Here is a 19,548-nt window from a genome sequence, read left to right as displayed (position 1 = left end):
AAATGTTCTTCTTGTTATCAAATGTAAACATTTTTCTTACATGAAAAGCTCTAACTTTTTAGATAGGGTAGAAAGAAGTTATGAGTTAACGATTTATTTTCGTTATATTAAAGTTTAGGTTGAGTAATAAATAGAAGAAATTGAGTAAGTGCCAATAGAGTTTTAAAAAAAGGTTTGGATCTTACTACGTACTACACACATTTTCAAAAACCCTAATCTTAAAAATGTCAAACCCGGCCCCTTTCTAAAAAACATGTTTTCTAACTCATAATCCGGCTCAACAACCTAATATAATTAGTCGATTTTCAGTACACTTTATTGAATGCCCCCTTATCAACTCTATTTGCCGTATTTAAAGAAAACATGTTGCGTAAGAAAAGTATATAAATATGTAGTTGGATAGAGATATTGTCCGAAAGATTTAACTAAACATTGACACTATAACGAAGCATTTAAAAACTTACAACTATAAAAACCATATAAAAACTAAAAGTCTAAAAAAAAAGAATTATTGAACGAATTAAATAAAAATAGATATATGTGCATTTGTAATTTTTATCTAAAATCAAGAAATATTTTGAAGTTAATAATAAATTTAGATTAGTATAGATGAATCTTAAAACTTGTTTTTTAATCCATATAAACTAATTAACTCAATTGTTGATGTTTTAATTTATTTAAACTACACCAAATTTAAACGAGTTTATAATCCAACTTAACTTCCATTAAAAATGTTAACTTTTCTCGTGGGACCCATCTTTAGGGGCGGAAAATCTCCATCTAGACTCTCCGAAGGCAAGAGTGGGAGACATTTTGTCTACGTTCCCCTCCTTTCGCCCCCACCAAATTGCCTCTTTTCTTTTTCCTCCCTCTTGAGCTCTCCACTTTACCATGAAAATTAACTTTTAATTTAGAATTTCTAAAAAAATCATAATGAATATTCCTCCCTCCATGGAGTTCTCTCCTAGAGAATTTAACTTTTAACTCCTACTCTGATCCTCATAAAACTTCGTGGGAATTTCACAGGGATGGATAATGACTTGTCTCCACCCTAGTTCGATAACACTTCCTACCCATATCGTTGGCATGCGTGCCTTCACATATCACAACAAACAAACAATTTAGCCGCCCTTTCACCTTTCCCTCTCAAACTAATAGCTTTTTACTTTTCAAAGATTCAAAACATCCCATTCAAATTCTTGTGTGTCAAAAGCTCACACATCTTCATTACTATTGTTGGTAGGCCACCATTTTCAACTTGTAACCATCAATACACACATTATATTATAATGTTTTAGGTGTCACACACCATGGCTTGGCTCTTACTTATATTATTATTCCACTTTACTATTTTATATAATTAACCTTATGATATCAAGAGATGTAAGATCTAGAAATAGGTATGAGTTCAATCATTGGAATATTTGTTGCACCAAACACAACTCCAAAGCATATGCCAAAAAAGAAACATCAATCAAAATATAATATATATATATATATGGATGAGAAATATATGTTTAGATCTAAAAAGTTTTTTGAGTGATTTAATTAAAAATCCCTTTCATACTCGCAAGAAATTAAAAGCTAAATAATGAAGTTAAAAAGTCTTTCTATGTGGGGCATGAGCTTTTGGTTTTCCTTTGCTTGTGGTGTGGGTTGCCTCTTTTATGTGGAGGGCCCATGTTTGATTAAAATCCATTTAGAACAATATTTAGTTCCACACCTATTTTTCCAATATGAATATCACTGAAAGATTGACAACTTATTATTTAATATATATATATATATATATATCGTTTTTGCATTTCTCTTTCACTTGTCACAAATTTAATAGATTGGTGCTAATCAGTTAGCGGAATAAATCATATAATGTGTTTTATTTTTACAAGAAAAATGAATCTCGTGTGGATTGTGAAGAAAAATTAGAAGAAAAGAGAGAAATGTGTAATGCACTCGAACTTCAAGATACACATTGAGATAGAAAAAGAAAGAGGAGAAGGATAATATAATAGTAGGGAATTAAATTTCCATCGATATATCCATACTTTTATATGTTCATGAGTTTGACATCGACAAAGGATGAATCAACATTTGCACAGTATTAAAAAAAAAAATTTAATGATAGTCAATAAGAGATTATGTTACTGATAAGTTATCCTAATAAATCATATAATGCATTTTATTTTTAAATTCAAAGAAAAAAGTAATCTGGCGTGAAGTATTGTAAGGAAAAATTAGAAGAAAAGAGGGAGAAAATGGTGAGGAAAAATTAGAAGAAAAGAGGGAGAAAATGGTGTAATCAACTCGCAATTCAAGATAGACATTGAGATAGAAAAAGAGAGAGAGGAAGGATACTAAAAGTACAACATTTTCATATATCCATGAGTTCAGCATTGATAAAGAGTGTCATAATATTGAAAAAAATAATTGATAAAATATAAAAAATATCAACAAAATATCATTAAATATGAACATAATATAATATTAATAATTAAAATTGGTTTAAAGAATGGAATGCTTATTCGTTATTTTAATATTTATAATGATTTTTTTTTTATTTTTATAATTAATTTTCAGTTATATTTTAATATAATTGAGATTTGGCCATTTAAAATATGAACTCGAAGTAAGTGATAGGAGGCACTATACGTTTGAGAAAGAAGTAATTTTCTTTATTATTTATTTTCATATATAAATAAATATATATATATATATTTTGAGATCCATCGTATTGATAGGTGAAGGGTAATCTATTCCAACTTATATAATCAACTAGGGTTATATTTTCTGAAGAGTTTATAATTATATTGTGTGATTCTCTATATAGTTGTGACTTTGTCCATAGTTTTTAATTTTCCTTATAATTTAATTTGTGACCATCAAACATTAAATTTAGGTACATTTGTAGAAAAATATATGGGTATGCCAAGGTAATGACTTTGATGGAAGAAAATAATATAAAATCAAAATACCTAGTGGTTGACGTAACATAATATAATTTTACAGGCAGAAAAAAGTTCCACACAAAACCTTGTAAAAATAGAACGAAACGATTTAGTTTATGGGTCAAATTGTGCCAAATTTGAATTTATATTTGATATACGAATTTGCTTTATCTTAAGCTATGAAATTTATCTACCTATGAGTAGTTTATATAAAGACTTACGAAACATATATTTTATATTACATATAACTTTTACAAATTATAAATTCGAGTTTACAAAAACTCTAAGTTTGTAATAACCTAACTTATTGGAACAACGGCTTAAGCCATTAACTCTATTAATTGGATCTAAGTCATAACCTACGTCTTCTCTTCTGTTAGTATACTACTATGGAGAGACTAAGCTCTATTTTAGAGATTGGACTTTCTTCCCCTTTGCTTTTGATTTAATATGGTATCGATAACTATAACTTCATACTTTCCATATCCCTCATGGCTGACGTCTAACCAGCACGAACACGCCGACATGAAACGAGTTCCCCGTGAAACATTTTTCTTTCGTCCTTGGACTTTTAGATGTTTTGTTCGATTCCGTTGCAGAAATCGAAATCCAAACGAGACAATCCCCGACGGAAGAGTTCGGCCTGGATCAGTTCTTCAAGGACTCGTCCTTGCCATCCTCCCATTGATTCCTATGAATATAGTGTTAAGGATCCCACATTGATAAAAGAAGGGACCTTACATGAGTTTATAATAGACATGGGCTACTCCTCTCATAGCCAATTGGTTTTGAGATGGAACCCCGTAAATATTGATATGGTATCAGAGCCCAAAAGCTCAAAAAACTGGGTTACTCCTCTCATAGTTAATTGGTTTTGAGATGGAACCCCTCTATAGGAAACTTTTATTTCTCATTCACAAATCCATCTTCGAATCAACCTCTCTAACCTTGAACCAAACATCTCTCAATTGAGAAGTATTTGTTCACCAAGCAAAACTTTGGGCAATTTCTTGTCCAACCAAATTTGGATTGGAAAAAGTTATAAATAGTATATTTAATTTGTTAGAAGTTTGTAACATTTTGCCACTCCTACTCATTAATGCATGGTTTATAATTATTGTTCTATTTTAGGAAGGATCTACATCCACTAGTAGAAGTATTAGCCTCTAAAACAATATTTTCGGACAAAAAAATTTGCATTTTGAAGAAATATTTAAAAATTAGATTGCTTTAAATTAAAATTTTGAAGTACTAAAAAAATGGAAGAAACAAAGATGAATATCCAAAAAGTTATTTTAAAGTAATAGATATTCTTGCAATTTAAGCAGTTAAATACATGCATTTAATTTTTAAACAAAAAAAAAATATATATATATATATATATATAAATTTTGTGCTATATTTGAAATATGCTATCAATGTAAAATAGCCAATAAAAACGAAAAATGTTTGCTTCTCCAAATAGAGTTTGAAAAATGGATGTGAAAATATAATAGCTGTCATGCACAACAAACTAACTACTTGCCAGCCTAATTTCTAACAAACTAATTAATATCAATGGGATAAACAAATTAATAATTATATTACAAAGGCCCACTTTCAATATATATATATATATATTACAAAGATGCTAGTTGTTAACTTGTTCCATGTTTAATTTTTGTAGAATTTGGAAGGGTTTGAAAATACATATAATTAATGCCACTTTTTTAAGCTTTAGTTTAATTGTTAAAATAAAATTTCCAATTATTCTAAAAAATAATAAATAAAATTTCCAATTTTCTTATTATTACCATTTAAATATGAGTGAGGCAAATTTTAATATCAAAACAATATTTAAATATTAAAAACAATAATGAAAGAAGAAGTTACTCAGTTGAAGCTATAATGGTAAAGCAGCTGGTAAAAGAAATACATTTCACTTATCATGTAAAAAAATGTATATATAAATTAAAAAAAATAAATCAATTTAGACATAATTCAACTAGTTAAAATGGATATTATTTATTAAAAGATGGAGGATTAAAAAAGTAAATCAATTTGGACATAATTCAACAAGTTAAAATGAGATATTATTATTAAAGGAGGGAGGTTGGAATCATCCCAATGTATTGTTGAACTCAAAAGGTAAAAGGAAAAAAAAAATGAAGGTAGACAGTAGGCCTTGAGTCTCTAAAGTCTCATGAGGCTTATCCAGTAGTTTCTAAAATTAAAATTTTAATGTCATATAATAGAACTCAAAATTTTAAAAGTGAGATTAGAATTATATTAAAAAAAAAAAAGTGAAATTAGAACTCTTCAACATTTTTTCTTAAAGATTTGGAACAAATTTGTGTAGTTGAGACAATTTTTGAGTAATTATTTTTGTAGTTAAATTAAACAAAAGTAACTTTCGCATATATTATGTCGCAAAATTAAGTTTCGACTTAAAATACGACACACAATTATTTCGTCGCATAAAATTTCGTTGCTTATAAGTGTGACGTACAATTATTTCGTCGCATTATTATTTCGTCATTTTATCTATGCGACATACGTTATTTTCGTTGCATTTTATGCGACGAATCTATTTCATCGTTAAAATCGTAAATTTTGTATAGTGTCACGTATCACCATGTGACACTATACAAAATTTACTTTTTTTTTTTTATAAAGTTGTCATCATCTTTTTACCTACTTAATTTTGTGGCTAGATTAAATATCTTGTAGTTGAATTTACAAATTTATGACTTGATATATTGAGTGATTTATTGTTGGAATTTAACATTAAAATGAGCTTACATGTGCCCCTATTTAAGAGTCACATGGAATATTAATTTCAAAGAAAACATAAAATAAAACAAAATAAAGAATAAAGACCATACAAGAATTGAAGGGCAAACTAGGGTGGGCACAACTCTTCATTAAGCTCATCCATTCACAATTAATTTATGATATCATATCCTAAAGAATTTTTTATTTAATACATTTTAAGTAAAAAATAAGTGTACCGAATATTAAATTTTATGTCAACATAACATTTACATATATCTACACATCATTGATATGAGGGATGTATACCGCTTACGAAGGAGTGCAGTTCGTTCGATAAATTCAATATTTCTATGATATCGCAAAAAAGTTGACAAAATATAAAAAATATCAACAAAATATCAATAATATTAAAATTAATAAAATTTAACTTACTTAAAAATGGTGAAATGTTTATTTCATATTTTAAATATTTATTCTAATTTTTTTTAGAAATATTCATCAACATATACATTTATTAATATTTTTATTGATATTTTTGACATCCGTATTTTTATGAACAATATTCTTTAAAAAATTTTGGTGTATATATATTTGGAAATAAAAAGAAACGTTTGAAAGAGTTCAAAAAAGATTTAATTTAGGCCAAATTATTAAAAAAATGTTCATTTATTAAAAGAGTTAAAAAACAATGTTCTTTATTTTGTTATACAACTTTTATGAACATTTTAAAACTTAGGCCAGATTATTAAAAAAATAGTTTTCAAAAATTTATTTTTGTTTATTTTTTCTTAGAAGACTAAAAATTCAAATACGTTGGTCTACAAAGCATAATTTTTAAAATCTAAAAATCTATAAACGTACAGACAATACTTCAATTTTTAAAATTCGACTTAAAATTTTGAAAATATATATATAGGGAACACACTAGCAGGCAGTAGGAGCACGATCTTACAAACGATGGAGGGTGTCATATTTTCTATATTTTGCTCGTGCAACAAATGATTTGAGCATCCAAAGACAATTAGTAGGTCACCTCACCAGTGTCGAGATCTGTTCTTGCAAGTAAATTTTCTACTCAATTTTCTACTCAGTTGGACACGTCAATAGATTAGATTTCAGTATCAACACACCTTTTATCCTTTAAATATAGACCTAACACTTGTGCTATATAGGATCTCCATCATGAACCTTTTCTATAATATATTCTGTTTTTGTTAACCATATGCAACCATCGGGAAAGCATCGAGAGAAGATCCAAGTTCGACTCGTTTCAAAATGAAACCACTATATATAAGTTATTGAACAAACATCTATCCTTGGATATAATAATTTACAGAAACACCATCTTGAATATTTAAGTCATCCTCTGAGTTCCTCCATTAACCCCTGTTATTCAGAGAATAGGAGTAGATTAGAAGACATTAAAGCAAGCAATAATAAGAATTGCGAAACGAAATTTGGAGTGGAGGGATTCTCACCCGTGAAATGAATTGCTCAGCATCAGTTCGTTTAAGAAAATGTATAGAATGACGTGCAAAGTTTGCTGTTTTATCATCACTGAGTATGATTCCTTCACCGATATCATCGAGTACCCTCACTTGGATATATGGATCCTTGGGTGGCACCATATCCTGCCAGTGATAAACTTGGAAATTTCAGTTCCAGGAATTTGAGTTCTTAAAGCGTTATGGTTTCAAATTGGTTTATGATTTTCCACCAAGTGCTTTAAATCATCTATTCTTATTATATATAGAAAAGGAGTGAAAGAATCAAACTCGCAGTCTCCCTGGAACGGGCAAAAAGCCAAGAATGAAGGAGGGTAAATTACACCTTCATTCGCCTTAATTCTTTTAAAGAAAATTACACTAAAAGTTAAAAGATTTCTCTTTAATTTGCTCCCTAAATTTTTAGAAGGAAAAGATTATATATAAAAATGGTGTCAGAGATTACCACAGTCAATTCCAACTCCAGTCTCGACATGTATACTTTTAGACGTGCAGAATGCTTCTTAAAATACTCTTCCTCTGAGTTGCTAAGCTTCTCTTGTATTTCTGGTGGAAGCATAGATCCTACCTTCCATATCAAACTTCTTATAATCTCAGCTCGATTATACCTGCTTGTTTATATATAAAGACATTTAATTGGCAAATATAATTATCTCGAACCCAGAAAACCGGATAAAAGCCAATGTCACAATATTAGACTTACACATAAGCCATAAGGCATCGTTTATTGCGAACTAGTGAAAGGTGGTGAATGAGCGCACCAAAGTGATCTTCATTCTTAGTAGTCTGTAGATCCAACCCTTCTTCCTGTATTTTCCTGTTCCAGATCATCATATCAACTACAATGAGTCATCCTGAAATACTGTCTTTTAATTTAGATAGCCAATGGTTCTAGACAAGTACTTAAACGCATACAAGTGCCACTATTTCTCTTTGCTCACTTACATAAATTCAAGAGTTATTAGAATGGAGAATTGCTGGTTTTAGAATTCATTGGTTTAGGCGCTCTTACAACCAGAGCCAGTGATTACATGACTGGTAAGCTTTCAGCATTTGGTTATTTGTTTTACGTGGCATAACAAGAGGTAGCCTTTGGGTTAACCTTCCAATTTGATTAGATGCAACTGTTACTAAAGAGATAGCAAATGTCTTGTGTCATCCATGAGTACATTCCTTTCTACATGTGACAGTTCAATCTGGGAGTGACAATGCAATGAGTCAAGAATATACAGTAGTAAGTTCATGACTGCAGTGAACTTACTGGGATAGTTCCTAGGATAAAGAAGGTCCCAAGTGCTACTGTCAATAAATGGAGCCTTGAGTTGACTTCTGCTCTTAAAGTCTTTCATACCATATAATGGAATGGAGGGCAGATTGGACGGAAATTGGATAAAAGAAATGTCAGTCGATAGTATTCACTAGGTGGCCCCCATACGAGACCATCAACATTAACCGTGATAAAACCACTACTCTCATGAAAATATGAACCTCTGTCATTTCTCAAGATTGATGAACTATTAAAAACCAAATGAGCATGCTCTTAGAAGCAATTTGACTACCTTCTTTTCATACCAAACAGACTAATAACCATCCGGAAACAGATCAGTTTTCACTTAAAACTAAATATCATATCAAGGAATGAAATATGTTAATAAAAAGGTAGAACATTATAACCTCATCAAGGACTGAAGCTCAAGATGATGCTGCTCGCATTCTGAAATAACCTGATCAAATAGGTCGCTCTGAAGAAACACAGGGAAAAAACAAAAAATTTCAAAATATTAGATGTAATCTGAATTTACTATAGAAAACAGTTAAAAAGCTGGACACCGAGACATTGAACAATGTGATTTAAGCCACCATAATTTCTTTTCAAGACATCTACTTACTGAAAGTGCTTAAGCATCCAATAAAAAACAAGCTAGTTTATAAGAGTGTATATTTTTTATATTAAAAAGTCGACAATGCACGCCTCTACTGTTTGATCAATTTGTTCCAAGTGTAAAATAATCACTTCACACAAACCTGGAAGTGGTGAAAAAAAAAACAAGCAAAATACATTCTGTGAAATGAATTTGAAAATTTAGGCTTATTTATCAAAGTAAACGATTTGTCGAGTGACTAAATCATCCGAAAGAACCAAGTGCAAAACATTTCATCAACTATAAAATTAGCCCTTCTAGATCTCCTAATAATGCAAATAGATGCAATCTTCAAGATGGAAACGAAATTGCAAGGACAAAACTCGATATCCAATACAATACAACCTCAGTAGGTAAACAATAAACATATACAAAAACAAGCATGTGGACTTACATTGAAGTGCGTTAGCTGACCTTTCTCGCCGTTTGCTAGCTCTTTCACCAACTGGCATGCTTTTCTTCCATACATATTCAAATTTCACCTCTCCGACAGAAGATTTTTGTTCCAGAACCTTATTACCACGCGGACACACAGAGATCAAAACCTGCTCGAAATAAATTACGCAAATGGATATAAGTTCGATCGCGAAAGAAATCCAGAGAATACAGAATTGGAGAAAGAGAAGTAACAGTTATAGATTGCAAGTTACAGTACCTATCAAAAACTTCTGAGCATCGGCTGATAATTGAACTCCTGTTTTGTTTGGCAGAGAAGAAGAGGAGAGGAACTGCCAGAACAAACTTCTGAATTAGGGATTTTGGCGCTTTTATTTTTCTAAATATCAATGTTAAAAGAGGAACTGGCGGGAAATTGTGCTATGACGTCTCACGTGCTCTTAAATTGTTATCGGAAAACTTATTTTTTCAATATTTAAAAAGTAATAATTTATAAAAATCTGTTATCATTGGGTTAGAATTTTTTTTGGATCAACCAAGAACCGAATACACTGGACAATCCAACTCTTATATTTTTTTAGCTGGGTGATAGTGCAGTTCAAATTGTTCACGATTTATAAGTTTCAAATTCTCCTAGAATCAATCAATTCCAGAAATCAGTCCTACTTTAGACCAAAATACACACGGTAGTTAAGCTTTTATGAAACAAATATCTAATTCATGTCGTTGAATGAGGCAAAGATATGAGATACTGATGACGAGCAAATAGCAGGCAAGATCGTGAGAGAGACGAGAATGAGAGCATGAGAGAAGAGCGTGGAGAGAGATGAGAGGAGGAGAGCCTGAGAGAGACAAGATAAGAGGGAGGCAAGCGGCAGATCTAAAGGACTAAAACTCTAAATTATAAAAGTTATGTAGGTATATATTATGGTTTGATTTGGTTCCAATTAAATTGAGTTTCTGTTTCTTGAATTCGAGAACCATAACCAATTGGTTCTTGAAAATCTCAATCCAACCTAAACCCAGTATAGGGTTAGGTTGCTCGGTTTCTTCGGATTACTGGATTTTTTATACAACCCTATCCTTTTTTTTTTCTTTTTTTAGTTTGAGTTCCGTCCTATATTTGTTATAATTGTATTATTGTCTATATCATTTCATTAAAATTAATAGTCACACTAAGTTACATAAATTTGATATACATTATCAACGTAGCATTTGGAAAAATATAAACTCTGATCATTTTTAATATATTTTTTTAATCAATACAACTTACTAGGTAGGGGTGAAAATTTTTCGGTTCGGTTCGATTTTCGGGTAGGGATGGAAAAATCGAACTCGATTCGGTTCAGAAAAGATGAAAACCGAACTGCAGCACGTACCTTATAAATTCCAATTCCACCAGATCCACTAGACGGTATTTTACTTTGTTATCTCTTTAGTAACAATTGCATCTAATCAAATTGGAAGGACAATGCAACGAGAGATTGGATTAGATGCAACTGTTACTAATTTAGAGTCGTCAAGTTCAACTAATGGAACACTTTGACTAAAATGACTTGTTTTAGAAAACTCAGATGAAGTCTGTGAATTAATAAGATAAAATTAGACCTCCTAAGAAAAAAACAAAAATGTTCAAGAAACTCAACCAAAAAACTAAGAACATAATCATTAACTCATTAAACTCAAAAAATGCGCCTCAACGATGGAATCATAAACTCAAACTAAAAATAAAACCATTAGTATTCTACGTTTCCTCAAGAAAATGCACATCAACGTCATCAAATCTCATTAAATAAACATCCAAAGTAAATGCAACATCAAAATAAACAAATTCGAAGCAAAAGCAATGAAGCGTTAGAAATTGGAATCTGGCACGCTGAAATGAAGGGTTGAGGGACAGAGGCGCGCTAATCTAATATGTTACAAAACGAAGACTAGGGTTTAAAAGCAACTAAAGTTCGGTTCGGTCTGGTCTGTACGGATATATAATTTAAACCGAACCGAACCGAACCAAATCGGTCCGAGTCGGTTTTTCGGTTCGGTTCCTTCCCCCCTACCAAATACAATTTCACAGCCTGAGGATACGATTCGATTCTCAAATCCCCAAAATCAGGATCCGGTTTCTCAGTAGAAACGCCGATACCAAAGTCACCGCGCCAACAGCACCGGTCCGGCGATCCACCCCAGCTGAGCCACGCTCCACGGCAGAGACAGCACGCCGGCGCCGATAACTCCGGTAATTATATGAGCAATCGCCGTCCTCAAACTCCCTGAATTCCAAAGACAAAAGCCCTAAGTTCGCGCAAATTTCGCCGAATCGATTCCTCCTCCGGAAGATCTTCGATCAAGGCGAACCGGCGATCGTCTTCTGCCCATTTTTTGCAAATCGAGGAGGTCAACTTTGAAAACACTAAACAGGTTAGTTTTTCGCTGTGATGTGTTATGGAGAGATTATAGGGGCGTGTGATTAATTGCTCGAGGGAATTATTCATGAATTGTTTATTAGGGCATGATTGAGAAGTAGGCCATAATCATAATCAATGGTGCTTTTTGTTTAAGAAAAATAATAATCCACCTCCCTAGCAAATTGGGAATAAGGTTTTTTTTTTTCTCTCTTTTTTTCCTTCATGTGTGTGGACTACAATGTTTTAAATGTAGATATTTTTAGATGTTGATATTTATAGAAATAAGGTTAACTAAAAAATATCTCTCTATCACGATGGAGTGCAATTTTTGTTACGATTTGTGGATATAAAATGTCAAGTTGTTGGATATTTATGAAAAAATTAAGAAATTCATAAACATTATTTAAATGAACAAATATTTGACTCTCTTTGAATTGAATTGAAATTCTTATTATTAATATAATGCCAATGATATTTATTTTATATATTTCATAATGGAAAATAAAAGAATATCATTAATACTTATGAAAATGTTAATATTCAACCTATGACATGTAGAAATAGAAATATTGCCATGCCTATAGCCTATAAATAACAAATAACTTATTAATAGAAATTCATATTACTTATAATAGATGTCTTGACCACCTAAACTACATTCAAATCGATAGAGATTATACTCGTGTAATCTTGAGTTAAACACGAACCATAGACATGCATTTGAAGAATCTTCCTAAACGAGCATATGTTAAACCCATGCACAATATTGCGCTAAGATACATTAAGAGCATTTGTCTAAAGAACCAAAGAATCTATTTTGGTGAATCAATATGTCAACCACCCAAAAGGAGATGAAATTGTTTGTAACATATGTTTCGTTTCCAAATTTATTAGAAATATAAGAATTGGACAACTAAACATTCTCAAAGTAGAAATTTTGAAAAAAAAAAAAAAATTCTTGATTATTGTTCCTGTTTCTAATTTGTTCAAATATAAATAAATATTTTGCTATATCATTCTTGAGGTTGAGGGCATACTATTATATTTTTCTATATTAAAAAAAAAACAAAAACAGGACGCGAAAACCTAATCAAAACCTGTCCTAAAACTTGAACAATTAAGGACGGATAATCTTTTTAGAGGCAGTGGAGGAAAGGAAACATTTGAATCTGTAGGATAAGCAGATTATGATTTATGAGGAGGTTTGGTAGAGTGGAATGAGAATATCTTATGAAAAAAAGAAGCAAATTCATTTGGAAGAAAAGGAGGCTGATTCCAAGGATGAGTAACAATATTTTCGATCCCGGAAAAACAAAGCGAATTCTCCGTGAAAATTCGAGCAACGGAATGGGGGAAAAACATGGTATGATAATTGAAAATAACTGCATTGAAAGATAATCTGTGAACTTCTTACCTTAGCTCTCTCAACTTTATTAGAAAATGTTTCTCCAAGCATTCATAAATGGAAGCTGCTTCACAATCAAGGAGGAAACAGATTTAGATCCATCAGTTGAAAGATATTTCTCCATTGCTGTGGAGTGGGAAGATACCAACAACATGAAACAGTTGTACAATTACAAAAAAGTTACTTATATTTTACAATTTAGAATCCAAACCAGACAGCCATTGCTTCGCTCTTAAAATTTGTCACCGCGAGCTTGTCGACGAAGTTTGAGAATCTGGGACAAACCGAAAGGCGGAATTAAATGAGTCAGTTGGTGAAGGGTTGAATAACACTGTGGAAAATGTAAAGTATAAACACTTACAATAAATGTATGTACAGCAGAATCATATAGAAGCTGACTGCAAGTCCTTTCGACTACCGCTTTTCGTCTCGACAAAGTAGTCCTGAAGTGGAACCATCGAAACACCACTGGCCTTCAGGCTCTTTATAGCTTCTGCAGTTGCCAATGCTCCAGCAACCGTCGTTATTATCGGAACTTTATATGCAAGGGCCATCCTCCTCAAATGTCGTCCATCGATCTGATCAAGATCATCACCAGAACTAGTGATCACCATCAACTGAATCTGCCCATTGGCAAGTATGTCGCCAGCATGAGGCCGCCCCTCGTGCAGCTTCAGCACTCGCTCGACGGGAAGGCCTTCCAATTCGAGAACATGGGCAGTTCCAGAAGTCGCAACAATGTTGAATCCAAGCTCTAAAAATGCCTTGGCTATTTTGGGAAGATGGGGCTTTGTCAAGTCATTTAAGCTGAGGAACAGGCTACCAGAAAGTGGTAACTTGTTCCCAGCTGCAATTTGAGCTTTTGCAAATGCAATGGGAAACTCGAAATCAAGACCCATAACCTCACCAGTGCTTCTCATCTCAGGCCCCAGTAGCACGTCACTGCCTTGGAACTTCTCGAACGGAAGAACAGCTTCCTTCACCGACACGTGTTTCGGGATCACCTCTTTAGTGAAGCCTAGCTCGTTTAGAGACTTCCCAGACATAACAAGGGAAGCATACTTAGCCAATGGGTGCCCGATGGCTTTAGATACGAATGGAACGGTACGAGAAGCACGAGGGTTTGCCTCAAGTAAGAAAACCTCCCCTGCCAGTGTGATTGCATACTGACAGTTCATAAGCCCACAGACATTTAGCCTCTTTGCCAATTTTGTAGTCCAGTTCCTGATTGTGTCGAGACACGATGATGGAATTGTTTTCGTTGGGAGTGAACAAGCAGAGTCACCAGAATGGACACCAGCCAGCTCAATATGCTCCATAATCCCGCCAATTGTCACATTCCCATGGGAGTCAGCTAATGCATCAACATCGATTTCAATAGCATCAGATAAATATTTGTCAACTAATACAGGACGTTCTGGATCCACTTCCACAGCAGTCTCAAGGTAAGTTACTAGTTTGTCATCACCGTACACAATTTCCATTGCCCGACCGCCTAAAACGTAGGAAGGCCGAACAACAACCGGGTATCCTATATCCTTCGCAATGGAGAGAGCATCTGCATCACTCTTGGCAATGCCCCCTCTTGGTTGTTCTATCTTTAACTCCTTAAGGATTGCATTGAACCTTTCTCTGTCTTCGGCCGCATCTATAGAATCTGGAGATGTACCCCAAATTCGAACATATCCATCACCACTGGCACATTTAAGCTTCTTCTCATCTAAATACTGCTGTATGGGGAGGGCCAATTTCAATGGTGTTTGACCTCCAAATTGCACGATGATTCCATCCGGACGTTCCAAATCTATAATGTTAAAAACATCTTCAACTGTCAAGGGTTCAAAGTACAACCGATCACTTGTATCATAATCCGTTGATACTGTTTCAGGATTCGAGTTCATCATGATTGTTTCGTACCCCACATCCTGCGGAAACAAGTTAAACGAACATTTAAAGGCACAAGCCAAGAATAAGAATAACCATCCATTGTACACATAAGTATGAAACAGAATCAAGCCGATCTGATCACATTATATTACTAATGACCAGTCAATATGGTTAATAAGAGGTTATAATGAAAAATGTTGCAATAAGGTAAGCTTCATAACTGTCCAAGTAAATTCATGGGCATGTTTATATTATTTAAATATGAAACACAAACCTGTAGGGCAAATGAAGTGTGGCAGCAACAGTAATCAAATTCAATACCCTGACCAATACGGTTCGGACCGCCACCCAATATCAAGACCTTTTTCTTTTGAGTTGGGGCTGATTCACACTCAAAATCATAAGAAGAATACATATAAGGAGTATTCGCCTCAAATTCTGCAGCACACGTATCCACACGCTTATAAGATGGGAGGACACCCAAAGATATTCGTCTTGATCGCACCTCCTTCTGAGTTGATTTAGTGGCAAATGCTATCTGCTTATCACTGAAACCTCTCCTCTTCACTTCAAAGAAATCTTCCTTTGTTAGATTAGACAAGCTTTGAGCCAAGAGGTATTGCTCCACATCCACCAACTCCTTTAATTGAGTAAGGAACCACTTATCAATGTAACTCAGCTCATGAATATCATCCACTTTCATACCCTTCTTCATTGCAGCATATACTGCATGAATACGATCTGGGCTAGGAACTCGAAGGCTGTACTTCAGTTGTTCCCAATCCCAATCCAGTTGCTTAATGGGTTCACAACCCCATCCAGAGTAGCCATATTCCAATGATCTTACAGCCTTTTGGAAGGATTCTTGGAAAGTGCGGCCAAGAGCCATAGCTTCGCCAACTGATTTCATCTGAGTTGTCAATATTGGTTGAGAACCTGGAAACTTTTCGAAAGCAAATCTGGGAATCTGCAAGAAAACGATCAGAAACAACTTATAAGGAAGAAAGAGAGGTAAACATGTGGAGAGTATTGGTGTAGGGAGAAAGTAGGGGCCAAGTAATGAAAATCAAAAGATGAATAAATCATCAACCGTCATCAAGTAAGCAAACAGAAAGATACAGGAAGGCTTTAATAATCATAAAAATTACATCAAATCTTTCTTAAATGAATAAAAACCACAACTAGGACGGAAAACCATCTATGGATCACAAAGCTGTTAGCCTTAAAATGCAAGATAAAACATCTGAAGGAAATTGGTTAGCAAAGACAAGGATGAATATGCATGACCAAAATCTCCAACAAGACATTAGATTTATAGGACCATACAACTTACTTAGGAATATTTTCATCACCAAAGAACTAAGTGAGGTTGGTTTTTTTAGTGAGAGAAACAATTTCATTGATGATATGAAATCACAAAAGGGCCCGAGGGGATTACATGTAGCACTCTCGATTGTAGACTAGGGAAGTGTGGCTATAGTAGTGAAATAAAGGAGAACTTTTGCACCAAGAAATGACTATAAAGACGATTATATCTAATAGCCGTTCAAAGGGGAGATCTTTGTCGTTGAATGTACGGTAAATACATGAACTCCGTTACTCTCAGTTGTTTTTGGAAAGAAACAGGTCAACTAATCAAATTTCAAGACCATGCGAGAGTTTGGACTTTGGACTTTGGACTTTGGAGAACCATTAAATTTCAGAAAAAATTCAAAGTTATAACCATGCTAAAATTTTCGGTATTGTATGTTCTGTCATATTATTCAAACTACAGACCAATATCCCAGTACCTTCAATTTCAAAGCCACTCAAAAGATAACAAGAAACCTCAAAGTTATAAAAACTTGCCTTTGTCACCACGTAATCAATTGAAGGCTCAAAACTAGCAGGTGTTTTCTTTGTTATGTCATTCGGAATCTGATCCAACGAATAACCAACCGACAATTTTGCAGCCATCTTCGCTATTGGAAAACCAGTGGCCTTGGAGGCCAAAGCAGACGACCTTGAAACTCTCGGGTTCATTTCAATCACCATCACCTCACCGTCAGCTGGATTAACAGCAAATTGCACGTTCGAACCCCCACACTCAACTCCAATTTCTCTGATGATAGCAATGGAATAATCTCTCAGCCGCTGATACTCCTTATCAGTCAAAGTTTGAGCTGGCGCCACGGTTATGGAATCCCCAGTATGAACCCCCATAGGATCAATATTCTCAATGGAGCATATGATCACCACGTTGTCAGCAAGATCCCTCATGACCTCAAGCTCATACTCCTTCCAACCCAGCAAAGATTTCTCCACCAGAACCTGCGAAGTCAAGCTTGCGGCTAGACCTGCCTTACAAATAGACTCAAATTCCTCCTTATTGTAAGCAATCCCTCCTCCAGTTCCCCCCAATGTGAAAGCCGGTCTAATGATCAAAGGGAATTCTCCAATCTCACTAGCAATTTCAACACATTCCTCGAGCGTCGTCCCTATCCCTGAAGGCGGCGTCTTAATCCCAATGTTCTTCATAGCCTGCTTAAACAATTCCCTATCTTCTGCTTTCTTAATTGCCTCAAGCTTCGCTCCAATCAACTCAATCCCATATTTCTCAAGCGCGCCGCTCTCGGCCAAGGCAACAGCCAGATTTAACGCAGTCTGCCCGCCCATGGTGGGCAACAGAGCATCGGGACGCTCCATCTCGAGTACTTTCTCGACGAGCTCCGGCGTCATCGGAGTTACATAGGTTTTATCAGCCAATTCCGGGTCCGTCATGATCGTCGCCGGATTCGAATTAATCAAAACCACCTCATATCCCTCTTCTTTGAGCGCCTTGCAAGCTTGAGTACCAGAATAATCAAACTCACACGCCTGCCCTATCACAATGGGCCCTGCACCAAGAATCATAATCTTCTTCAAATCGGTTCTCTTCCCAACTTTCCCTCCTCCCTTACTCCCCTCGCTAGTCCTCTCATCATTTTTCTCGCAGCGAACCAACCCGGCTCGCTCGTGCAGCTTCCGGAACGGAGAAACCCGGCCCTGCCATGGCTGTATCTTGAGCAAACTCAACCCCACCTTGCCGGAGTAAGAAAAACACCGTGCATGGCTGAGATTCGACAAGAACGAACTAGAAGAGCCACGAACAGAAGACGAGCGGCACAAAATGGACCTCGCGGAGAGGGATTGAGAGGGAATCAAACAGTAACCCATTTCTCAGCTCCACCCCGATCGTACAATGGAAATGCTATTACAGAGATACAGGCCGTCAGAGAAAGAGAAACGAAAACAAAAACAGAAGCAAAAGCAAAAGGAAAAGCAAAAGGAGTGAGAAGGAGAAGGATATACGAGAAGCAGAGGCTGGGAGATTCGATTGGAAGTTGCTGGGAGTGGAAAATCAATGGCTCCGATTCTTAGAGTGAGAAATTGGTGTGTTCGAATCCGGCTACGACAGGACAGTGGTAACAGTGCAGCAAACAAGAAGAAGAAATTGGAGAAGATCATTGCATTCAGTGTTTGAATATTAGGGTTTCTATTGTTGTGCCGCGTGCCCCTTCTGATGGGCCCCTGCCGTTTGGCCCACTTAGGGGTATTCTTTTAAATTCACAATTTTGTGAAATATATAATTTTGGTCTAAATACTATTTTTTCCCGTCCGTTATACTTCATTTTGGTTTCGGTGCTTGAGTAGCACGACGCCTCACTTACGAAATTTCTTAAAATGTAGCCATAAATTTGTATTAAAAATTTTCGTTAGGTAAAATTTGTATTAAAATTCATAAATGTGGACCAAAATAATAAGTTCAAAGACTATCGTAGACTTTTGAAAGTATATATACTAAAAAAAATAAAAGTTAAAATTACATGAACCAAAGTCGTACATGCACCATAATATATTTAAACCTATTCACTCCTAAACTTTTATGATTATGTTTATTTAGTTTAAAATTTATAATAGCCCTTCGAATTTTTAACTTTATAACGGATCTGAAATCAATTTATAAGTAAGTTTTAAACAATATAATCATCCTCCACAAGTGTTCATCTAATGGAGTTAATCGATAATTAAAATTTTAAAAGCTTCCTAAAAGTATAAAATTTAGATAGAGGGAAACTTATAACTGGCCTTTAATCCATCATATTGAACTTTTTTTATAGTTTTTTTTTTAATTAAGTCCTTGCTATTAGTAACTATTAAAAAAATGATGATATATAAATTTTAAAATATTAGTTTTTGAGGTTGTATATTATTAGTATATTAATATTTTAATGGATCGATTTTGTATGATAAGCAATTTTAGTCCCGTAAAGTAAATAACTTTCTTTTTGGGATGAATGACATTTCTAT

At 34.1% G+C, this 19,548-nt stretch overlaps 2 protein-coding genes across 2 annotated transcripts; both read right to left on the bottom strand.

The window, feature by feature from the left end:
• Nucleotides 1-6,875: 6,875 nt before the first annotated feature.
• On the bottom strand, nt 6,876-10,451 carry LOC111010311 (uncharacterized). Its single transcript, XM_022283666.2, has 7 exons — nt 9,782-10,451; nt 9,521-9,671; nt 8,879-8,946; nt 7,908-8,021; nt 7,650-7,812; nt 7,178-7,330; nt 6,876-7,085 (listed from the first exon to the last, which is right to left on the bottom strand). Exons 2-7 carry the CDS (start codon nt 9,593-9,595, stop codon nt 7,059-7,061), a joined length of 600 nt encoding a protein of 199 aa, XP_022139358.1. The 5' UTR covers nt 9,596-9,671; nt 9,782-10,451; the 3' UTR covers nt 6,876-7,058.
• Nucleotides 10,452-13,322: 2,871 nt separating this feature from the next.
• On the bottom strand, nt 13,323-18,710 carry CARB (carbamoyl phosphate synthetase B). The gene is made up of 5 exons (XM_022283671.2): nt 18,550-18,710; nt 17,068-18,448; nt 15,494-16,186; nt 13,694-15,257; nt 13,323-13,606 (listed from the first exon to the last, which is right to left on the bottom strand). Exons 2-4 carry the CDS (start codon nt 18,412-18,414, stop codon nt 13,716-13,718), a joined length of 3,582 nt encoding a protein of 1,193 aa, XP_022139363.1. The 5' UTR covers nt 18,415-18,448; nt 18,550-18,710; the 3' UTR covers nt 13,323-13,606; nt 13,694-13,715.
• Nucleotides 18,711-19,548: the final 838 nt, after the last annotated feature.

The sequence above is a fragment of the Momordica charantia genome (genome assembly GCF_013281855.1).
Source record: "Momordica charantia cultivar OHB3-1 chromosome 11 unlocalized genomic scaffold, Mcharantia_2.0 BLBB01000011.1, whole genome shotgun sequence".
Lineage (NCBI taxonomy): Eukaryota > Viridiplantae > Streptophyta > Magnoliopsida > Cucurbitales > Cucurbitaceae > Momordica > Momordica charantia.
This window is presented reverse-complemented; position numbering and strand designations above follow the sequence as displayed.